We start from the raw sequence: 22,840 nt of genomic DNA on the forward strand, positions 1-22,840 counted from the left end.
GGCTTATTTGAACACCAACAATCTCCTATACGGCTTTCATTAGTTTCTTATTTTTTTTGATTAATTTGGATAACTTTAGCACTTGGAATATCACATTTTACATGAGCAAAACCAAAAAGTAAACTATAAATTCCTTACTTTTTCTCAATACCTGTACGACATGTGGAAACGTAGGAATAGGGATTCTTCTGTACCCAGCGACCGCGCATCAGTTTCTCAGATTCTTGAGAATCCTCGGTTAGTTGATTCAGATTGTGAGCAAGGCATATACACCTATAGTCAGCCTCCGGAGGTTAAATCTTTTGACTGTGTTTTTCAGCGATCTCTCCTTATGCTTCAGCATTATAGTTAAAACGTGGTTTATATATCAAACAGGTCACCCGTTACGTCAAAATATCTCACTTTAACCACTCATCTCAGCAGGGACTTGTTTAAGCCACTATAAATAAAATATATATCATTTTACCCACATTACTATTAAAACCTTTTTACTTAATCATTTATGAAAAATTAACCATTTGTTTTTTTACTACAAAACCACTTCGAGTACCTTTATAATTGTCTCTACTATTTATCAAAATAATTTGGGAATTAATAAAGCAACATATCTATCTATTTAAAAAAATATTTAGTTATAAATATATATTTATGTGATCACCCTAACTATGTTGCTTTAGAAATTCCAAAATTATTTTGATAAATATTAGAGACAATTATGAAGGTACTTGAAGTGGTTTTGTAGCAAAAATATAAACGATTGATTTTTGATAAATGATTAAGTAAAGAAGTATGAATAGTGATGTGGGTAAAATGATATATATTTTGTTTACAGTGGCTTAAACGAGTCCACGATGAGATGAGTGGTTAAAGTGAGATATTTTGAGGTAATGGGTGGCGTGTTTGATATATAACCCGTTAAAACGTTCAGGTCTATAGGGTTATGTTTGTAAAGAGAATTGGATTTTAGGATCTGTGGTTGTGGCAAAGGTAATTTTATTACCTTTTCTATTCTTTTGGGATGTCTGATTATAAATTGCCCTTTCTAAGTTTGTTCACCTGTTCTGTTTGTTCTTTGTCGTTTGTATTGAGTCTACCAAAATATAAGTTTAATGCATATTGTTAATTTCACCCTGGGATATTTTTATGCTGCTGTTTGGGCAATTAATTCTGGTTATTTTCGTTATTTTTGTTTGTAGTGCCAACACTGTAGAATGGCATGCCTCTCAAAAGTGAAGAAAACAATCGGGAAGATCAGAGTTGAAGGTATGGATTATTAATTAGTTTGATGCAGTTCACACAGTGCTAATTTCCTGAAATATGATTGTATATGCTTAAATAGTTCTGAGCATGGTCTTTGTGCATTCAAAGTGAGTAAATAATCCCAGAAGAACTATGCCAGTTCAAATAGTTTAAAGTCACTATCATTTGACATTGAAGTCATATCATAGATGATTGTGTTTACAATCTTCCTTCAAATAAATTTATGTATTTTTGTTTTAAAGTTTCTAGATTGAGTATATATCATTGCACTCTTATTGCTGCATCATTTAGACCACATGTAAAGCAAGTTGTATATATTATGATAAAATAAAACTCAATTTGCTTCTCATGCTTAATGAATTCTAAACATATTTTCTTCAGGGTTTATGGTATTGCTTGGGCATGGAAGATTAATATTAATATAATATTAATGTTAATTAGCAGATGGGACTATTTTGTCCAGCAGATGGACAAATTTGGTATTGCAGCAAATGTGACCTTTTTGTTCAGCAGATGGAGAAGTTTGGTATTGCAGGAGAAGTAGGTGTGTTGGCGGGTTTTTATTTCAGTTTTTCTCGGAGTTGTGGCTGGCTTGTGTTTGGAAATACACAAATTAGTCATTCTTGGTTGAAATTGTATTTTGCTTGTACTTTTAAAAATTGATTGTAATTTAAATTATATTAGCTATAATATAGGCCCGGGTTTTTACGCTAGTTGATTAATTATAAGCAAAAATATTTGCAAATAATATGTACACCAACATTTTATTTCAACCAATTATACCTTGTTATCAAAATATTATTTCAACAAATTATACCTTATTTTGAATTAAGATTATTCAAAGAGTGTTGTTTAAAATTAGAGGTGAAAATGTTTTAATTACACAAAATTCGGTGTTATAAAAATCTTGATTAGTCTTTAAAAGTTATTTTATAGATTAAGTTCCGTTTTGGAAAAAAATTTAGATTTATCAATAATTCTCTGATAAATCTATCATAAATCCTAAATCAGTAGATAAATTATTAGTTCGGTTAGTCATGCACAAATTCATTAACTTGTTGATGATAATATTAATTTATAAATATATGTATTGATGATAAAAAAAATTAAAAAATTTAGTGATGAAATATGTGGAGGCAGATAAAAATTTCAAAACTTTTTTGGAATCTGTTTTCTGTAAAAGCAGATTTGAGAATTTTGAAAACTGTTGTAATAACAAGGTCCTTCTGGTGTAGTGCAGGGTTATGAAAAAAATGAGATCTCATCACTCTGTGAATATGCATCTGAGAATTAACAAAAGAAGCTACAGTATGTATACGAAACAACCACAGGAAAACTTTAACCTTTTGACCAATTTTCTCATTCCATTACTTACTCTAAGACAAAGTTAATACAGTCGAAACCATATGTGAGACACATTTGACACTTGTTATGCAAACTAATCACCAAATGTACAATTAAAACTGAAGTTTTCCAACAAGCATTCTGCTGGCATTGTCAAAATGAGAGGGGGAAATGTAAGAAAATAAAGAACTTTCCGATCAAGAAGAATAAATCACGGTATAGTAGCTGTCGCTGTTTGCATTGTCCTACAAAAGATGCCGCCAGTCTGACTGGTATCGTAAACACTGCAGTTGTCGAAACTTAGCATCACACACATTTATTGCCTTTAAACTACAACCACCCCATACTTTGAGGTTTGACACTGCACTTAATTTGTTCATCAATAAACCAAAACATAGAAAAGGCTGTGGTTCATGGAAATATAGCAACACCGATGCCATTAAAGAGGTTTCATCACAAATTGAACTGGCCAAAGTTCTGCCTTCCTGAAAGGAAGTTCGGTAATTTGAAATGAGATGAAGATGTCATCGGTGCAAGGTCTAAGAGTTGAGACAGCCAATACAATTAGACATGAAAGTGGAGCATGAAACGTCAAGCAACATAGAATGAATGTGCTATTTAAGCAAATTACTTGCTATATTGTAATTAACCAAATCTATTTAAACAATTTTTTGTAAGCAACAGCATGTGTACCAAAACCAACATCTTGGTTTGATAACCAAATAACTTTCTTTTAAAAATCCATGTATTCTAGGGGAAACCAAAATTTGGCATACCCCAAAGAGAAGTACAAATTAGAGAGCAAATTATACCCAACTTTTTCTCACTAGCTAATCAGCACTTTCCTGATGTCATATCAGAGGTACATATATGAACCATCTAGCGTCGCGAGCTCTCTGGTGGAGTGAGATCTTCAGGCCAATCACCATAAATTGTAGTAATCTTTTTATGTAGCTTCCACTTCGGGGAGACCTCATTATTTACCCTCTCTTGTGTGGGAAGTATGGCCTCTGCTTTGGTAGCTAATGCGTCACTTAAGAGTTGTGGTTGAGGCTTTGTTGAGAAATACTGGGCATTTGTCATAATCTCAGCCTCGCTGTGGGCACCAGGCACCTGCAGCTCTGATTACATAAAATAGATGTTAGGAAATTGTGCTGTTTGTAAGAAAAATAAGGGAGGGGGTTAAAATAATGCATAAAATACACACAGTTACAGCTTACATATATGTGATACGATTAGGAAGTTTGAATAACTAGACGTATATAAAAAACAAAGATAAAAACCAACATTACTTTTTTTTTTTTGCCACGAACCAATATTACTTCTAGTTGTACCAGCTAACAAAAATTTGTCACTTAAAGTAGAAGTGCATAAGCAAACATGTAGCAACAACCAGTCAACCAGAGTCAAGGTTGGACGTACATAATGGCCGTAGCTGGCCATAATCGAGGGCAGAAGAATGTAGATCCCAGGGTGGTCATATTAAAAACTAACACAGAAAAGCTGGCTTCATTGGCTTCAGTTTACATTTTGAATGCAAATACTGTAGTAATATTATGTAACTACCCAAAAGGTTAAATCAAAAGATAAATGGTTCAATGAGACATTAGTAATGCACAGAAATTTTTTAACAAAATACCATCATCTAATCACAACACTGAGGCAGGGACGGGCAAACAAAAGGAACTAATGACCTTATACTGTATACAGTGTTTTTTCCTCAACCGAATCAGGTATCACGTAATCAAGCAGGAAAAAGAGTAGATGTTCATCACAAAGCAACTAAATTGACCTACATGTTCAAGAAAGATATAGTGTGACATATTCTAGACAAAGCAAGTAATTTATTAACTTATAACACTACCAGAATGTCCATGAGCAAAGTGACATTTATCTCCAAAGGGACATTGGCCATCGATCTCCCACTTACTGCATATCTTTGTCCTCCATGGCTTCGTCATATTGACTTGGAAAGCATCTGTATTGGCATTAAAATGCTTAACAGTTGCAGCTTGACCAGTGTTAGTGTTACTGTTTTGCTCCATCACTGGTCCCACTTTTCCGATGTTAATTGCAGTGCTTTCCCTAGGGGGAGCCCTTGCAACATCAGACCTGAATCTTGATGGACTTTCATGCAGAAAATTGCAACTATTCCCATAGGGACATTCCTCTCCATTATAAAACTTCCTGCAAATTCTCTCTCTATGAATTATCCTGTGATCATCATTCCAGTTCCCCGATTCTCTATCCTTCTCACGAATAATGTCTTTCCAATTAGGTGGGGGTTCACGCAATTCTTCACTTCCATGAGCAAATGTGCAACTCTCCCCATTCGGACAAGTACCAGCCAAGAACCTTGCACACATCCGCGTTTTGAAAAATATACTAGTAGTTCCTCTACTCCCTGTATGATTTGGCTGGCTAGTTCGGGGGTTCAGGGGTTGAAAAGGCACAGAATTTGTTCCATTGTTATCATAATAACTTGATGCATTGTTATCATAATTCCTCGGCCTCTTATAAGGAGGACCATGTTCAAACCGAGTTTGGGAGTCCATCTGTTTGCTGTCCTTGTGACCTTGAGGCCCGGAGCCACCATGATTTTGAGACGGGTAAGGTGGGGGCTTGGAGGCAAGTGGTTTTGATGATGGATGATCATTATTGTTCATGCTGCTTATCGTTACTGCATAGAAAACAAAAATTAAACTCATACTTCTTGCAAGAATTACTCTAAACAAGAATCTACACACATACATAATAAACACACAGATAATCAAGATTCAAGAATATTAAAAGACAGATAATCAAGAATATTACATAAACATAAAGATGATTTCCTTTAAAGGGGTTACAGAAAACAGCACAATTGGCTCGAAAACATTAAGCGGGGGAGGAACTAAGGCGGAGCAGCCGAGGCGGTAGCTTCGACTGAACTCCAAAAATCGTACACAAAAATTTGTTTTTATTCGATGAAAAGTAAAATTTTACCAAAAAAAAAAGTATATCATCTTAAAATTATTCGAACCTGACTTCGCTAAAATCCTGGTTCCGTCACCGTCAACGAAGTGACAAATTATTCAAGTTCCATAAACAAGTATATAATGCTGATCAAGAAACCAACAAACCTGTATATAATGGTGATCAAGTATTTGGGTATATCAGAAGCATAAGCACCCACAAGATAATTTTTCAGGCCAAAGAAACCAAAGCTTTATTACAACTGGTCATGTCTATGTTTTTAACACTAAAAAGAAGTTTAGAGACAATGCTAGGTTCATTAGTTGTCTATGTGCGTGTTCAGATAGAGGTAAAACACCGTAAAGCCCAGCCCTGAAATCTTGAAACGGCTATGCCTTTGGGCCCTACGGATTCTTTTGAATTTAATTAATTTATTGAGAAGGAATCCAGGAAATAATAATGAGGGGATTTTTACAGCTATATTAATGGAATATTTTTCTGTAATCTTGATTTTCCTTAATCTAATCTCTATCATCCTTAACTTAGTTTTACTAAATTAGATACAAAATTACATGTGTCATATATTTATTGGTTATAATTTAGTAAGAACCCTCTTATATATGCATTGATTTCCCCACGTGATCTCAAACTTATGTTATCGATATCACATTATTTTCTAACAAATTTTGTACTCAATAAGTATTTTATAGCAATTTCTATCCAATTTAATACATGTAACATTACATTTGTTTGATCTTTTTATTTGATATCAAAAAACGAAAGTTTTGTAAATTTAATAGATGAAGAAACAAATTCATATTCGAGAATTAGAATAGTCCTTACCAACTTAAAGGCTTTCAGTATACATTGGGCGTCCAGCAGAGACGAGCACAACTTACACAACCACAAAGTTATGCATCTCAAGATATAACATTATGATTCTGAAACCAAGTAAGAGTGCAATATACATAATTCAACATGATAATACATTAGTGCTAATAGACTTGCAACATCCACAAAAACAAAATACAAATGGAACTCAAATGTGAGATAAACAGATGAAACTTGAAAGTGCAGCTTACAAAGTACAAACACTAAAACATTCAGTGAACCAAATTGAAGAACTAAAGCACTAAAACATTCTCCAGCATGAAAGTACTCCTGAGACTCATAAAACTTGGGACGTAAACCATAGCATTATACGTATTATAATCTCCATCAGGGAAATCATGCTCTTGTGTGGTTTCCGTACCAGGATGATAAGTGAACAATTGAAATTCACCACAATACATTATAATGGTCCCGTCTTTCAAAACTTTGAGAGGATAAACTTCCTCATCCAGCATACCCTCAAACAGGAAATCGGTACGAATGATGATTTCTTTACTCCAACTTTCAGTCACCCCATAATCTTTCATCACCCAAATCGCAAACTCAAGGTCTGGTGTGTTATCACATACACACAAGCAACCTCCTAGGACTCCTAAGTTCCTATAAGTTGTATAGCCATCAACTTGAGGAACAACAGGACCTGCACTTATTTGAAATGATTCTCTATCCAAATCAAAAGTACACAACCTTTCGCTTTCGGAGGACTCTTTTTGATCCTCTTGCTGACATCCTAACCAATGAAGGTTGCCACCGACACAGATACCATTACCATATCCATCAATAAAGAAGGGAACATGTCCTAGATTTCTCCACATACGTGTTCCGAGTGTATAAACCTCGCATCCTAACTCCTCTGAGCCTTCACTTGCTGAAAATCTACCCTTATAAAAGCGGACAACCTTGTATTGGTTGCTGGATTCGACAAACCCAAAGCCGTGATGCAATGTAGCACATGATTTTCCAATGAACTCCTGATCCGGAATGAGTATGCACTCTCGTGTAATCGGATTGCATATACAAATTGTTTTCTCCGACCCTAAACAAATTAACCCATTAATCGAACCACTTAACCACATAACACTGTCCTCAAGACCAAAACCTAGCATAAATTTCATCAAAGGGTCATGATGAATATCATGGTGGTCAGCTTTGTCGTTAAGTTCCACCATTTTAAGGATATCAACATTTGGCTGGCTCAGTCCTTGGTGGATTATAAGCCCTGCAGGGGATCTTGATAGATGCAAATTAACAAAATAAGGTTCTGCAAGTATATTGAGCCATCTTTTGCATACTCTTCGACAATGGAGTATAGTCTTGATGGAAACTCTTGAGAAGATTTCAGCCAGAATCTCTGACGGTAAATTCATAATGGATGAGTCACTGCACACCTTCCGCGACATAGCAACCTTTCTTGGGCGAACAGGGATATACAATTTCTTGTTGATTCCCAAACAGTTAACTGAATTATGCCGCAAATTTACCAATTAGTGAACATAATTCAAAATTTATTATTATTATAATAAATCACGGCTATCCTAAACAACAATAGAGTGCTAGTATTCTCATAAAATAATCTCAACATCACTTCGCATCTTGCCCCAAAGATTACTGATGTGAGCTCTACCGATCCAACGCCCTCAATCCCAATACCCGAATAGGATTTTGAGTGAGGGGTATTGACACAAACATGATATACATATTAACAAACCAAGTCAGAAAATCATTATTCAAACACTTATGAGATAGATTTACAACCTTAAAGCCAGCTCCTAACATATTTCCTCGATAATTTGTTACTTTACAATCAATCACAGTTCAGCTATTCAAAACAATCATAATATCTTAAAAATTTGAGGAAAAGAAGTATACAATTCATAAATTACCTGGAAAAAGAACTTGGAGGAGAGAGTAGATGTAAATATATGGCTTCAAGCATGGACAAAAGCAAATACAATGAAATTGCTATTTATAGGGTTTATGTTGAATGCGTTTCAGTTTCTAAAACTTACGTGTGACGTATAAAGTCAATAACATTTACGTTACAATAACATTTACGTTACAAGTGATATCGACCGCGTTTTGCACCGCCTTGAAATTTTTTTTGTCCCTCTCACTACTCCAATATTAGTAATAAATATGTCAGTTAGATAAACATGTACAAATATAAATTATATGGATTACAATAACAATATAAAAACCCAATTCAACCCCCACGTGAAACTTATCCCAGTAAATTATGTTAACAGTGATCCAAAGCAGTTATAGCAAAAACGAAAAAGCTATTGTATCTTCATTTTCTCAGAATCAAGTCAATTATTCGAAGTTCAGGTTATCTAATCCATCATTAGATGATACCACAAGGTACATAAAAGTTCATGTTATTAATGAGTAAGGAGCATATACTTTTACATCTTAGACGAAGGTTTCTCCGAGCTAAGACCTGTTTTTTAATTGTTTGTCATCCATTATGGTAGTCACGAGTGCTCTTCTAAAATGATGCAGAGTACAAACTATTGCATAGAAGGAACAGAAACCATCCCCGACAATATTTCAATATTGGTCATATCCGCCAAAGAATCACAGTCCACAACTTTCTATATGGCCCTTTTCCTTTTGCGTTTCCGTACCTATGTCGATTACAACTCTAACCTTAAGGCAGAATAAAATCATCGATGCCAGGGACAGATAAAATAATATCTTAAATGTCTTGCTTTATATGCAAATCAAATTAACATGTTAGTAATTATAAGAAAATGTGGAAATAAGGCAAATATCCTATGTAAATTATGATTATTAATATAATGGGGTTCGCAGAATACACCAAATAAATCATTAGCGATTAACAACAGTAGCCAACGACCTTTGTTATAAAAAGATAAATCCGACAGAGAACATAATAAAATATTTCATGACATGGAAATTTTGTATCATCATGCATCAAGTGCATTACAGTTAAATGTACTGAGTTTTCCTCCTCTAAGAATTGATCTTCGATCTCTGTACATATTCATGTCCATACTTGCTTATTCATAAATTATAAGACTCCTGTGTCGAATCTGCTTCACGAGTTAATGACAAAATATAGGGTGTGTTTGGTTCATGGTTAACGAACCAGGTTAACGGGATTCGGAACCTCAACCCCTGTGTTGGTGTTTGGATTAGCAATTTTGTTGTATGGAATCGGAACTTCATTCTCATTCGATGGGTTTTATCATGCATTTCATACCCCTTGGGATACCCATTCCATTCCCGATTCTCCTTCCCATGTGTTATTCAAATGCCCCCAGAGTGGTAGTTTTGTGTCGAGCCTAAATCTAGCAAGTTATAAGGTTGTCCTGGAGACAAAAGCTTTGGTGAGACAGCTCTCCCTCGCCTACATTTGCTTCCTCAATAACATACTAGATAATACGGAATAACTCATATAGATCTGATTAGATTGTATATTATTAAATTTAAGTAATTAACACTTCATGTACATACTAAATGCTATTAAAGTTAATATAATGTTATTATGTTGTACTTTCAAAAGTTCTGGAAAATTTTAAATACGGAGAGGTCAAATAAACTAGGTAAACAACTAAACTGAACTAAAAGGTGCATGCATGCCAAGGGGGTGTTAGGTTCATGCTTAATGAGCTCAGTTAACGAGAATCGGGACCTCCGTCCTATCTCATGCATTAGTGCTTGAATTAGTTATTTGGTTGTATGGAATGTGAACCACATTCCTTTTAGGTGGTTAAATCATATCCTTCCCACTCTGCGGGTTCCATATCATTCCGATTCCCACTAAACTCCCATTCCCAACCTCAATTCAAACGCCCCTAAAGCTTTGATATTCATATTAAAATATATACGATAATTTCTATCCCTGATAAACTTTTATTATTATTACAGAATTGGAAATATACCACGCACTTTTACAAAGTGCAGCCTCTCTTAAAAAGGTCTGTATACAACCTTTTCAACTGATCCGCAATAAGTTACCTTCTTGTGAAGCAACCCAAATCCCTAGCATCTGTTTCTGCTAGTCTCATTTTCATCTAGCTATTTTACGTAAAATTCAGAAGAAAATAAAATAAGCTATCAAATCCTAGATACTGAGATTTTATATGTGTCACGTTCAGGGAATGGCACTCTGGGAACAGCTGATCAAATGGTGCATTAGTTTTAAATTGCACAATGTTAATATGCAGTCCACTATCATCTATATCCTAGAGGCCAAATAATTGTTGCACCCAATCAAGTACAAGCAATTTGATAACAAATAAATAGCATAAGCATAGAAAATAGATGAGAAGATTCAAATACGATTTAATCAGCGCCCACATAAAAATAACTCAAAAGCTAGCGTGTCTTACAGGATGGAGAAACCGAAGAAGATGCAAAAACAATTGCTTAGCAAGCTGAGATATACTCCTCCCCTCTAGTCAAGAACCCTTTTTCTTTATGTTTTATCTAAAAGATTTTAGTTTCAAATCTACAGCTCAGGCACACTGGTAGGCGGGATTTGAATCGGGTTTTCTGGGTGATGAAGGGTTTTTAAAGATTAAGTGGACTATTAAGCGGATTAAACTGTCCCATTTTGTACTAAACAGATTATCAAGAGTTTTTAAAAAAGCAGACTATTAAGTGGATTAAACGGTCGTTAATTAAGCGGATTAAACGGTCGTTAAGCTGTTGTTAATTAAGCGGATTAAACGGCCGTTAAGCTGTCGTTAATTAAGCGGATTAAACAGTAATCAAGCAATCAAAATGATGTTAACTTGTTAATTTTTTAATTTAAAATATAACCAATATAATAAACTGACTATATTTTTGACAGACGAGAATACTATATTGTTGGGACAAACAAAATTTTACAATCTATCATTTTTATTTATGCAAGGGTTTTTTAAGGATGAAAATCCTGTGCAAAAGATAATTTGCGGACTGCAATCTTCTCAATCAGAGAAAGTGTAGTATACTTTCGGAGAACAAGTTTTTTATTACAGCTTTCTTCGAGAGGTAGCCTGTTATCATTTTTATTATCCGATTGTGATCTATCTTCTAATTATAATTATGTTATTCCTCCTTTTCCGTAAATGAGTCCCTATAATTTTATTAGCAGTGCTCCATGCAAGCCACTGTTTGCGGGCTTTATCACAAGTGACAATGACATGCATTTGATATCTAGTTTCGTAAGTACTTTGCCTGGTTTAGTTCGGCAATGTAGTGGTCGTATTCGTAAAATAGAAAGCATGAAACTGAGAGAAAGTGACAGAAATCAGCATACAGGAAGAAATTCCAGTTATATTGTTAATTATTGATTTAAGTTATGAGTAACGAGAGCATTGAGAAGTTGCTGTTTGAAGGAGCAGCTAATCTCTGCACACAGGGAGATATGCGATGGAGTTGATTTGGAGTTGGACACTTTCGCTAATACTAGAAAGCATCTTAGTATAGGAAGCGAGAATCTCTTGAAAGTTATACGATGTAGTTTAGAGAAGACAGCACTTTCTAGATACCATTTATGGACTAATAATTAGCAAATGTTAAATATCCTCATCGGACAAGATAGCTATGCCAACCTGAGTGATATAAACGTGTCAACTAAATGGCTTAGTTTCCGTATTAAACTAAATACCATTCTACTCAGACAAGAAAGGTCGCTGAACAGACAGATGTGATGGCTATCTGTGGCGAGCAATTGTGGAATTGTTTCTTATTATGGGTGATTTTGCAATGATTGTTCCTTATGGGCGATTTTGCAATGTTTATCTTAGTTCTCCCGAGGTGGATGAACAAATTGAAAGAGGTTAGAATTGACTCATCTTCACTTGGTATTGCTCATGAGCACATAAAGCAGAGTATCTGGTTCTTATCTACTCTATTGAGATATCTGGAAGACATGATGCTTAAAGGACTTAAAATAATTGCTGAAAGACAAGGCTGAACTCGAAGAGGCTATTTGAATCTTATATTCTAATTTTCTAGTGTTCCTGTTATTAGTTGTGGGAACAATGCTGTAATGGTGGTCCAGTGCTTCGTGATCGGATTGCTTTGTGGTGAAAGCCTTTGTTGACAGTTATAATTCAGAAACCACTAATAAATTCGTTGGACCACACCAAGTAGAGCTGAATCATACTCATTCCAAATACACTGTGTGCTTGAGGGTGTGTGTGTGTGTGTGTGGGGGGGGGGGGGGGGGGGGGGGGTGGGATAGAGGGAGAGGTGAAACGTTGTTTATACTTTTGCAAAGAAAGTTAAATGATCTCATTTGCTTCGCTAAAATTAGATTGCACCATACATTACACTAGGAAACCCTTTGGGAAAGACATGGCAATGTAATTGAAATCAGGCCTCAGCCTTGAACCTACAGCTTATTAATTAACTGGCAAGGAGATGGGAGAAAAAGATAATTATATGTAAAAAGTTGTTTGAGAGGGTTAGAAGCCGCAATTGCAGCTAATTTGTTGCTGCTTCAAGTAAATCTCGTTCATAGTTCATTTTCTTTACACTGCACCACCTGAAAGTCAAGTTTATGAATGGTTTAGGAAGATGAATAATTGGAATTCAGAGTGGAAAAATACTGAGTGATCATAGAATACTAACCATATTCTTTTGGTGTTTTGCATTTGTAGCATTCCATCCTGCTAGCGTAGTTGTGTACACCACATCCATATCTGATCAAGTACCAAGTTGCTCAAATTAGGCATAATACATAGAATGTCATCCAGAGCTATGATGGATATTAGTTTTGCTATATTGTTATCGTTTTAAACCTGCATCACTAAAAGTTTATAATGTATGCATGTATTGAGAAGTGCCGTTTGACAATAGGAAATCCTTTTAACTCACCTATTGCAAATCCAGTCACCACATTTCCAACCAGGAGGAACTGTATTTTCATTTGCATACCCTCCTGGTCCCATCATGCCAGCCCCACACCCGTAAAAATCCTGTTTTAATGCACCACATCTGAAGCAATTTGTTCTGCTAGCATAGTTATGTGCTCCACAGTTCATGACATTGCAGTACCAATCCCCGGCCATGACTTCTTCTCTGACAATCCCGTAAGATGCCATATCAGCATCACCACCAAACTTGGGGAACCTGCAACGATGACATGAATCTCGTTTTTTGAAATTCAAATGCTGGCATGAACCGCACATCCAGTCTCCGCTGCTCATTTTCTCTCTTGATATATCAAAGTACTGAAAAGTTTAACATGTAAACACAGTTATTAATATTATATATGGAAATTTAATCATGTCTGAGCTATTGCCTATTGATAATTACTTCGAGCAATATAGATAGGAAGGGCATATAGCGATTTATGTGCTGTAATAAGGATTTAGAGAGAGCTTATTTGTTGCTAATACATAATAAACAAATCCATAACAAATGTTTTTATAACTACTTAAATTGTTAACAGGTGCTTCAATCGGAGATGCCATTGTGCATCATAAGAGATTTCAACAAAGTCCGGAACACTTCTTTGTTCTTATCATGATAGAAAGTTTAGTTAAAAGAGACATGCAAGCGATGCTAAGCCTAAAAGAACTATCTTTACAGAAAAAACGAGCTTTGAAGAGAAGGGCTCACCTCAAGTACGTGAATAGGGGCAGGGAAGCTGTTAGCAAGACTGGAATTAGCTGAAGAGATATGTTAATGAAGTTGATGATTTTGATGAATACTTGGAATGGTTTTTATACTTGCTGAGGCCTCAAGGGTGGGGCTATAAGTGGACCAATTATTTCATGTGAGTTGTATATTGCCTCCTTGGCTGAAATTCTAAAAAGTTTTAGATAATTTTTTGAATTCTCTGCAGCCCTCTCTAAGAGAGGAAGGGTTTCTAAAGGTGTGATATGCTTAAGCTGCATGCAGGAAAGCACAATTATTATGTTTGTACCAATAATGCCCCTCTTTACATGATTCCCCATGCATTATTTGAAAGGATTGCAAGTATTATTCTCCTTTTTACAATATCCATTTCTGGAGGTGTTATGAGGGGAAAGCGTTATTTGAATGTGCGGAAACAGGGATATGTTACCTCCATTCATGTTCACATGGATGGCCCCGCTTCTCTAAAGATGACATGGATGCCTACATGGACTCAGCGTAACCTGCATACAGACTTTTTGATTGCTGGTCTTTATATTGTGCGGGTTGACATGGTTCAAGTTGGATGGCTAGATATATAAGAAAGGTTCTCGGTAGAAATCAGTTCCTTGTGATGCTCATCTCTTGCCAAGTTCAATTATTCTTACTCATTTTGATTCTTTTTCTGCAATAATTCAAAAGCCATTTCAAGATTCATAATTAGTGGCTCTCTTTAGTATATTTCTTATTTACTTTATGCAAGAGTATACATATATTTACAGGAACATAATCCCAATCTTAAGCTAAAACAAAGCTGTTTAATGAGTCTTATACAGAGGGCTGTACTATTTTCCTGTTTTTGCACACTAGTTCTCCACCCAAAGTCAATTTAGGCGTGTATACTTTTATTATATATCAGTAAATTGAATTAATAGTTATCAATTTGTTTAAAAAACAGAGTTCATATCGCAAGTGCTATACAATAATGTTAGTATAATCAAGAGTACACAATTTATGCCATTTATGATTCATATATCATGCCCAAATATGTATTGTTACTAAAATTTTGAGTACACAGTTTATACCATTTATGATTTATGCATCACATGTCATCTCTTATTTTGATCAACTATAACATGTGCAGCCAAGTTCTATGCAAATCCCATGTCGAATGGTCATCAACAAATGCATTCTGCAAGTCTGGAGGTATCTAACATGCTACTCCTTACTTTCAAAGGCTTTGTAATTTGGTGCTTTTATCTGATGTTTATATTTTTGAATGCTGTTATTACAAGTGTTGGTTCAGTTGGGAACATGGTATGTTTTTATAATTCCAAATGATTTTGTTAATTCCAATCTTGCAGATCACACGAGTTCTCAAAGATAAACTTGTTAGCTAATCATATATAACTAAGTCATTGTCATTTGTTGCTATCTCGAGGTTATGGAGGAATTTAGCTACTGGCACAGGTCTTTCTACATGTGTTATGGGTATCATTACTCTTATCAATAAAGGATAATTTTACTTGTCTGAAAAGGTAAGCAAATATTCTTTGTTTACTTATTTCACGTTTCATATATATATAATTTTCCGTCTGAGTAATATAAAAGATTCTTTTCTATATTATAATTTATTTTGGCAGTTCTATTTTAAACATTAAATCTGCAGTCAACTAAATCTTAACTCGAAGTACTAGCAATCAGCTAAAGCTTCTTAGAAATTGATTTGTATAGTGAAAAACACTGATTTTTATCTTTTGCTATGCTTGCTTTTAGCTTATCATCACCTTCTGTACACTTAATTGAAAAGTTATATTTGTTGAAAATTGAGTAGCCCAGTGGTCGGAGCTTACTCTCAGTGCAGAAAGATGTGTTTGATTTCCACAAATTTCCTTTCGTATGTTTAGTTCCCACATTACATATGATAAGCTACTACCTCCCCTGATTAGCTATTAACAAATCCCTGTGATTATACTGCGTAGAACATATACAAGCCTTTTGCTTCTTTTTTCTGCCTCTGTTGGTCTAAAATATACAGCATGCACAAGATAGATACAGTGAAACCTACAATGGCAATTGCTATACATATATTTATAGCACAAAAACAAATGAAGTTAAAAATGTAAGAAATTGCATGTTATATAGGAAGCCCAAGTATAGGTTCACATTAGTAATGTTGTCCCAAATAACAGATTCAGCTTGTATAAAATAAATGTATAATCTCTAATTATAATTGTGTAACATATCAGATACTCCAAGAAGGGAGTGGCAAAAATGTCTAGTATGTAATGCATCATACATATCAAATATCTTCTTCTCCTTTATTTCCATGTCACATCGAATATCTTTGCCCCAAAATCCAAATTTGTTAAAGAGGAAGCAATCTACAACATGCTGAAACTTATGAGCTAAAGAGTTGTAGCCAATAGGTGATGGTTTCGTTACTTTCTTCAGGTTATAGAATGTTGGACCACATCCACAAATTGGAAATCGGTAATAATGAATCAAAGCTACCAAGTCTATGGTCGGAAACTAGGGTTAAAATTCGATTGAACTTAAGTTTAGGTTTTTACGTAGGCACAGTCAATTTCAAGACAGGGTTATGTTTGTTGTTAAGCTCAAGTCCTTGATATCTACGATATTCGTAAAGCCGGAGTTTAAGCTAGTTAAAAGTATTATTTACAAGTAAAGGAAAATTGTATAGATATTAAATCAATATAAATTCAATGTCTTGACAGATTTAATTTAAACCTATGTAACTGAAATTTTGAACTTCTTGATCTTGTTGGCAAATAGCTCAATTCCTGTGGTCCACAAGCACAATAATAATTTCCTTGGATTAGCTTGTGCTTAAATACAAGAACTACTTGCGGCCTTCCTACCCCCCTGGTGGGCACCAAAGATATGAAGTCCTTATTTAGTAACAACTAGCAAGTCTCCTCAGGAATATACTTAAGCTGGACCGATTGGAATGTCCATTGACCACTGATGGCTGGGGCCGGATTCTCTGATGTGTCAAGCATAGTATATTCCACGTAAGCACAGGCGCTTGGTTGTTGAGCTAGGATTTGATAGGGAGGAATCCTAATCATCAATTTTTATAATTTTAACCAGACAAAATGAATATTCCCAGTTGAAGAAAACCTCAGACAAAGCCTTCCTCCAGGGCTCTTTATTCTGGACATGTGACAATTCTTAATGGGGGGATAATTCTCTTCAATAATACTGAAGGGAATCCACATCCTATCTGTGATGCGAAAAATAGCCGCTTCTTTTGATTGCGACTATTCTCTTTTCTGCAATCATATTTTAATGTGTTTTTAGCTAATGCCAGAAACATGTAAAGAAATTAACATTCATCATGCATGTATGGAATATATATGTTCATTCATGAAAAGATATATAAAACATTATTGTAGGCGTGAAGAGTAAAGTATTGATAAAAGGGGAAGTGGAGGAGTGAGATTAGCCGGATCTAGGTTCTATTTTCTCCAGGAGCAGGTCCAATGTACAATTTCTATTCCTTTTTTTACTTGGCAACTTGTCTAGCAACTAGCATGTAAAAGCGAAAGGTTTTCATAGGATCCCAGAGGATTATAATTTCCCTTCAAACTGGACAATCTCAAATTATATTATTATACTGATGGTGCCGGCTCCATGTAGTTATACCTTTATTTGGATAATTTTTGCAGAATATATGTTAATGGACTTAAGATTCTGAAACCTACTTTAATTAATATTGTCACTTTTTTTTATAAATTACTCTCTCATTTGTAGAAGGTTTCTGCCATTAGTGCCATCAAATTCAGTAAAAATGTTGTTTCTTGATGTTGCCTCACATCAGACTATGGTATCTTCCCCAGACTCAATTTGTTTTATCACTGCTTTTGAGTTTGTTGAGTATGACGAGTTATTCTGTATCTCGTCCCCAGCTTCCCTTCTATATGGCCGAGATCTTTACTTATATACATCTAATAGCTCGTGTAAATCCTCTGTATAACAAGACTTCCATAATCAAAGAACTGAATATGCCTATATAAAAATTCTACAGGTAATTAGTTCTGTTAAACTTTGTCCAAAATATGAAACTCTAGAATTATTATGTTCCTATCTTCACTCCTTCATTTTGATCAGCAAGAAAATTATTTTTAAAAATATGTAGCAACATGAACTCTAGGCCTAGAAAATCGGATAATTTTTGGCGGTAAAGACACAGGGGCAACTAACAAGTGAGAACATAACTACCACTGAGTTAAGATTTACTACCTTATCTCCTGTCCATGAAACAATGTCACTCTCTTCACTGTCCCTTGTCACTAACCCCTCCACTCTTCGCTTACTTCCGGCCTCAGATCCTCCTTACAAACTTCTTCAATCCCACCCATCACTCAAACTCCTCTCCGAATGCAACAATATGGAAAGTTTCAAACAAGTTCACTCACTAATCATCAAGAATGGCCTTCATAATACCCAATATGTGCTCAGCAAACTTGTTGAGTTTTGCGCAATTAAGCCCTTTGCTGATTTTTCTTATGCCCTGTTAATCTTCGACACAATTGAAGAACCTAATTTGATTATTTGGAACACGATTATTCGAGGATACTCGTTGACTGCTTCCCCTGTTTTAGCTGTAGAATTATATGTTATTATGCTTTTATCTGGTGTGGAGCCGAATCATTATACTTTTCCATTTTTGTTGAAATCTTGTACGAAAATGTTGGCGATTCCTGAGGGGAAGCAAGTTCATGGACATGTTTTGAAGTTTGGATTTGATTCCGATGTTTATGTGCATACTTCGTTGATTAATTTTTATGCGCAAATTGGTGAAATGGGTTGTGCTAGATTAGTGTTTGATATGAGTTCTCATAGAGATGCTGTTTCCTTTACTGCTTTGATTACGGGGTATACGTCTAGAGGATGTATGGAAGATGCCTGCAAACTTTTTGATGAAATTCCTGTGAGAGATATAGTGTGTTGGAACTCTATCATTGCGGGTTATGCTAAAAGAGGCCAATATGAGGAAGCACTTGCTTTCTTTCAGAGAATGGTTGAAGCAAAAGTTGCACCCGATGAAAGTACAATGGTAACTGCTCTGTCTGTTTGTGCGCAGTTGGGTTCACTTGAGTCGGGGAATTGGATTAGGTCTTGGATTGAGGAACGTGGATTTGGTTTGAATGTTAGGCTTCTGAATGCTCTTGTTGATATGTATTCAAAGTGCGGTGATTTAAAAACAGCCCGCTGTTTGTTTGAGTCTGTACAGAAGAAGGACTCAGTTTCATGGAATGTTATGATAGGCGGCTATACTCATATGAGTTGTTATAAAGAAGCCTTAAGTACTTTTAGACAAATGCAGCAAACAAGCCATGAACCTAATGATGTCACGTTTTTGAATGTTCTTCCTGCTTGTGCACATCTAGGTGCTCTTCATATTGGAAAATGGATTCATTCTTATATTGACAGGAATGCGCATAAGTTTGCAAATGACTCTCTTTGGACAAGCATCATTGATATGTATGCTAAATGTGGAGATATAGAAGCTGCACAACAAGTCTTTGATGGCATGAAGCCGAAAACCCTGACTTCATGGAATGCGATTATATCCGGAAAAGCAATGCATGGAAATGCTCATGAAGCCCTAGAGCTTTTCACTGAAATGGTAAGGGAAGGGTTCAAGCCTGATGATATCACCTTTGTTGGCGTTTTATCAGCTTGTAACCATGCTGGTTTAATTGATCTCGGCCGCCAAATTTTTTCTTCCATGATCCAGGATTACGGCATTTCTCCTAAATTACAACATTTTGGATGCATTATTGATCTATTAGGCAGAGCAGAGCTGTTTGATGAAGCCAACACTGTTATTAAAAGTATGGAGATGAAGCCAGATGGTGTCATATGGGCTTCTTTGCTTAGTTCCTGCAGGCTTCACAATAATGTTGAACTGGGGGAATACGTTACCGAACAGCTTCTCAAATTAGAACCTGGAAACCATGGGGCTCATGTGCTGCTATCAAATATATACGCGGGGGTAGGTAAATGGGATGATGTTGCAAGAATTAGAACCAAGTTAAATGATATGGGAATAACCAAAGTTCCAGGATGCACTTCGATAGAGGTGGATGGTGCCGTTCATGAGTTTGTTGTTAGTGACAGAGCACATCCTCGCAGTCAAGAAATCAACAAAATGTTGGACGAAACAGAGCGACTTTTGGCGCTGGAGGGTCATGTTCCCGATACAACTGAAGTGTTGTACGACATTAATGAAGAGCTCAAGGAAGATGTTCTTTGTCAACATAGTGAGCGACTAGCTATTGCTTTTGGTTTGATTAGTACACAGCCAGGGACGACAATCAGGATTGTCAAGAACCTTCGTGTTTGTGGGAATTGTCATTCGGCTATTAAGATAATTTCTAAAATTTATAAAAGGGAGATTATCGCTAGAGACAGAAACCGCTTCCACCATTTTAGAGATGGTTCTTGTTCATGCATGGACTATTGGTGAATACATAGCCACTACATGAGTATATGGTGCTGCATAACATTTTCGTGTAGATAGAACAGGCATATAATTCAAGATAAGAAGATTCGCTTGTGACTTCCTCTATGAAGGAATCATTGTACTGCTCTTGTATATTAGTGTTATCCAAAACCAAGAATGTGACTATGTATTATGTGCCAGGGAATAAAATATTACTTGTTTTAACCTTTTGAATTTATAAATGTAAATTTCACAATAGTGTTGGGATATGAGTCAGCCACATGATTTTGCTTCTGTGATTTGTTTAAATTATATTAATATTATCTTTTCAAGGGTAATCTATACCAATTAATGACAATTTTGCTATTTTGGTTTATGTTAATGTAGAATGACAATTGCTCATACCTTACTGATTTGTGTTCTCATTTCAGTTTGAAGTCTGTAAGATGAAACTAGTAGATCTGAGACGGATATCAACAAAGGATATAAGCCTAGATGCTTGGTCTATCTGGTAAACATTCAATCCAATTTTATTAATGTTTACACATAGCAGCGGATTTTGAATTTTACATTACATAGCTTGTTAATTAGTAGCGTCTTAGGTTTAGGTAGTGAAGAAAACCACAATATGATTTCTCCATTTCAGGCGTCTAAGTTAGACAATGAACTTTGGTTGAAGGAGTTTCGTCTTGCTGATGCTAGAACAGTCTTGTCTGCAACTATAAAATATGCTGCCCCGGCAACTGCAATGACAAAGAAATAAAATTCTAGTATCATCGAAAGATGTAGTAGACTAAGGTAGTAAAGTTTATACGTTATAATGTGTAATTGTATCTCTACCTGTGGAGATGATAAGAGCTTGAGCAGTGTGGTTAAGGTTAGCTCTAGCCCAAGGCAGCATCCTAGCACTAGCCAACTGCATATGTTGGATAAAAATTGGAAAAAACGTCTCTATATAAGCAATAAATGGTTATAAAGCTCTATTTAATGCTGTAGCAAAAAGAATTTTTGTGTAGCTGAAAAGCCTGAAATAGATCACTTACAGTTGGAATGGCAGTCGCAATTGTGGCAACCACAGCAGCCTTTGCTCCAGCAACAACACCTTCTGTACATACGAAAACATATCAACTAAACTGTTATGGTGTATAAATAAGAATATGCAAATGAATCATTCTATGGGTATTTATCAGCTACGAAAAATTAAATGAGTGTTACCATGAGAACAATGCTTTGCTGTAGCTAGCTTCTGTTCAAGTGAAATCATGGTGTTCCTTTCGAGAGGAGACTGAACCATATTTTTCGCCATTGTAGGTCTAAAAGAAAATGTTGTAGATTTGGGAATGATCCGATGTGTAGCCTGAGGAATTAAGCAGATTGTGGTTAGGTATTTATAGGTTAATTTTGAGGTGGTTTGAGAGGGTAGTTTGATGGTTTTCGGTTGAATACTAACGTCAGAGCTGAATACTAATGTCAGAGTCGCTTGTTTATAATTTTTAACTGTAGTTCACCTCTTGTTTTGGTCGGTTGATTGATTTCTGTCCTCTTCCCTATACTTGTTGCAAATGTACACCTGCATCATTCTATGTTTATTATCTGTAAGAAAGTGTGTAAAATGATTATCCCCTGTTGCATATGCTTCCAATTAATCTCTTATTTAGATACATTTATATGTTTTGGACCTCTTAAGCACAAAGGCTCTCCTCCTTCACATCCATTTTTTTTTACGTTTTTTGGGATGTCCTTGACATTTTTTTTTACATTTTATAAATAATAAATTTATAATATAAAAATTAATATCACTCACTACTTTCATCCACCATTCTCAATCTATCAATTAAATATTAAGGATCCCACCGCTTACATACTTTTCTTACTCTTTCACATACTTTGAATATTTTTCCTAACTTCTATGCTCAATCACAATCTAAAGAATTTGGTGAGACAGAAGGATTTTTTGTTATTTAGATTTACATAACTAATAGTTCGTATAATATGTTTTTGTTTTGTAATAAATTTAGATAGCTGAAGAGTTGAAGGAAGGTGTTCTTTGTTTAGTGAGCGACAATCTTCGTGTTTGTGAAAATTGTCATTCGGCTGCAAGATAATTTTGACAAATTATAGAAGGGAGATTATCGCCAGAGACGGTATCCACCATTTTATAAATTATAGATGGTTCCTTTTCATGCCGGGACTATTAGTAAAAACGTAGACACTACGTGATGCTGCATAACATATCTGTGTAGATTAAACAGGCATATCATTTTCAGATAAGAAGATTTGCATGTGACTTCCTCAATGAAGGAATCATTCACTGCTATTGTATATTATTGTTGT

At 35.3% G+C, this 22,840-nt stretch overlaps 5 protein-coding genes across 6 annotated transcripts; 1 reads left to right on the forward strand and 4 right to left on the reverse strand.

The window, feature by feature from the left end:
* Nucleotides 1–3,483: 3,483 nt before the first annotated feature.
* Nucleotides 3,484–5,270, reverse strand: LOC108221530 (zinc finger CCCH domain-containing protein 39). The gene is made up of 2 exons (XM_017395401.1): nucleotides 4,469–5,270; nucleotides 3,484–3,725 (listed from the first exon to the last, which is right to left on the reverse strand). Exons 1-2 carry the CDS (start codon nucleotides 5,268–5,270, stop codon nucleotides 3,484–3,486), a joined length of 1,044 nt encoding a protein of 347 aa, XP_017250890.1.
* A 1,373-nt stretch (nucleotides 5,271–6,643) lies between these two features.
* Nucleotides 6,644–8,380, reverse strand: LOC108222561 (F-box protein At3g07870). Its single transcript, XM_017396467.1, has 2 exons — nucleotides 8,334–8,380; nucleotides 6,644–7,909 (listed from the first exon to the last, which is right to left on the reverse strand). Exon 2 carries the CDS (start codon nucleotides 7,848–7,850, stop codon nucleotides 6,684–6,686), a length of 1,167 nt encoding a protein of 388 aa, XP_017251956.1. The 5' UTR covers nucleotides 7,851–7,909; nucleotides 8,334–8,380; the 3' UTR covers nucleotides 6,644–6,683.
* A 4,307-nt stretch (nucleotides 8,381–12,687) lies between these two features.
* LOC108222462 (uncharacterized) lies at nucleotides 12,688–14,231 on the reverse strand. 2 transcript variants are annotated; one of them, XM_017396381.2, is made up of 4 exons: nucleotides 14,035–14,220; nucleotides 13,288–13,643; nucleotides 13,042–13,112; nucleotides 12,688–12,955 (listed from the first exon to the last, which is right to left on the reverse strand). In XM_017396381.2, the coding sequence occupies exons 2-4, from the start codon at nucleotides 13,617–13,619 to the stop codon at nucleotides 12,942–12,944; spliced, it is 417 nt and encodes a 138-aa protein (XP_017251870.1). In that variant the 5' UTR covers nucleotides 13,620–13,643; nucleotides 14,035–14,220; the 3' UTR covers nucleotides 12,688–12,941. The 2 variants fall into 2 exon arrangements, with proteins under 2 accessions (XP_017251870.1, XP_017251871.1); XM_017396382.2 differs by lacking the exon at nucleotides 12,688–12,955 and having other exon boundaries at nucleotides 13,037–13,112; nucleotides 14,035–14,231.
* A 3,587-nt stretch (nucleotides 14,232–17,818) lies between these two features.
* On the forward strand, nucleotides 17,819–20,800 carry LOC108220562 (pentatricopeptide repeat-containing protein At1g08070, chloroplastic). The gene has a single exon (XM_017394364.2). The coding sequence runs from the start codon at nucleotides 18,320–18,322 to the stop codon at nucleotides 20,528–20,530; it is 2,211 nt and encodes a 736-aa protein (XP_017249853.1). The 5' UTR covers nucleotides 17,819–18,319; the 3' UTR covers nucleotides 20,531–20,800.
* A 211-nt stretch (nucleotides 20,801–21,011) lies between these two features.
* LOC108220563 (early nodulin-93) lies at nucleotides 21,012–21,881 on the reverse strand. The gene is made up of 4 exons (XM_017394365.2): nucleotides 21,722–21,881; nucleotides 21,550–21,611; nucleotides 21,347–21,422; nucleotides 21,012–21,249 (listed from the first exon to the last, which is right to left on the reverse strand). The coding sequence occupies exons 1-4, from the start codon at nucleotides 21,810–21,812 to the stop codon at nucleotides 21,149–21,151; spliced, it is 330 nt and encodes a 109-aa protein (XP_017249854.1). The 5' UTR covers nucleotides 21,813–21,881; the 3' UTR covers nucleotides 21,012–21,148.
* Between the last annotated feature and the right edge of the window lie 959 nt (nucleotides 21,882–22,840).

The sequence above is a fragment of the Daucus carota genome, chromosome 5, assembly GCF_001625215.2.
Source record: "Daucus carota subsp. sativus chromosome 5, DH1 v3.0, whole genome shotgun sequence".
Classification (NCBI taxonomy): Eukaryota; Viridiplantae; Streptophyta; class Magnoliopsida; order Apiales; family Apiaceae; genus Daucus; species Daucus carota.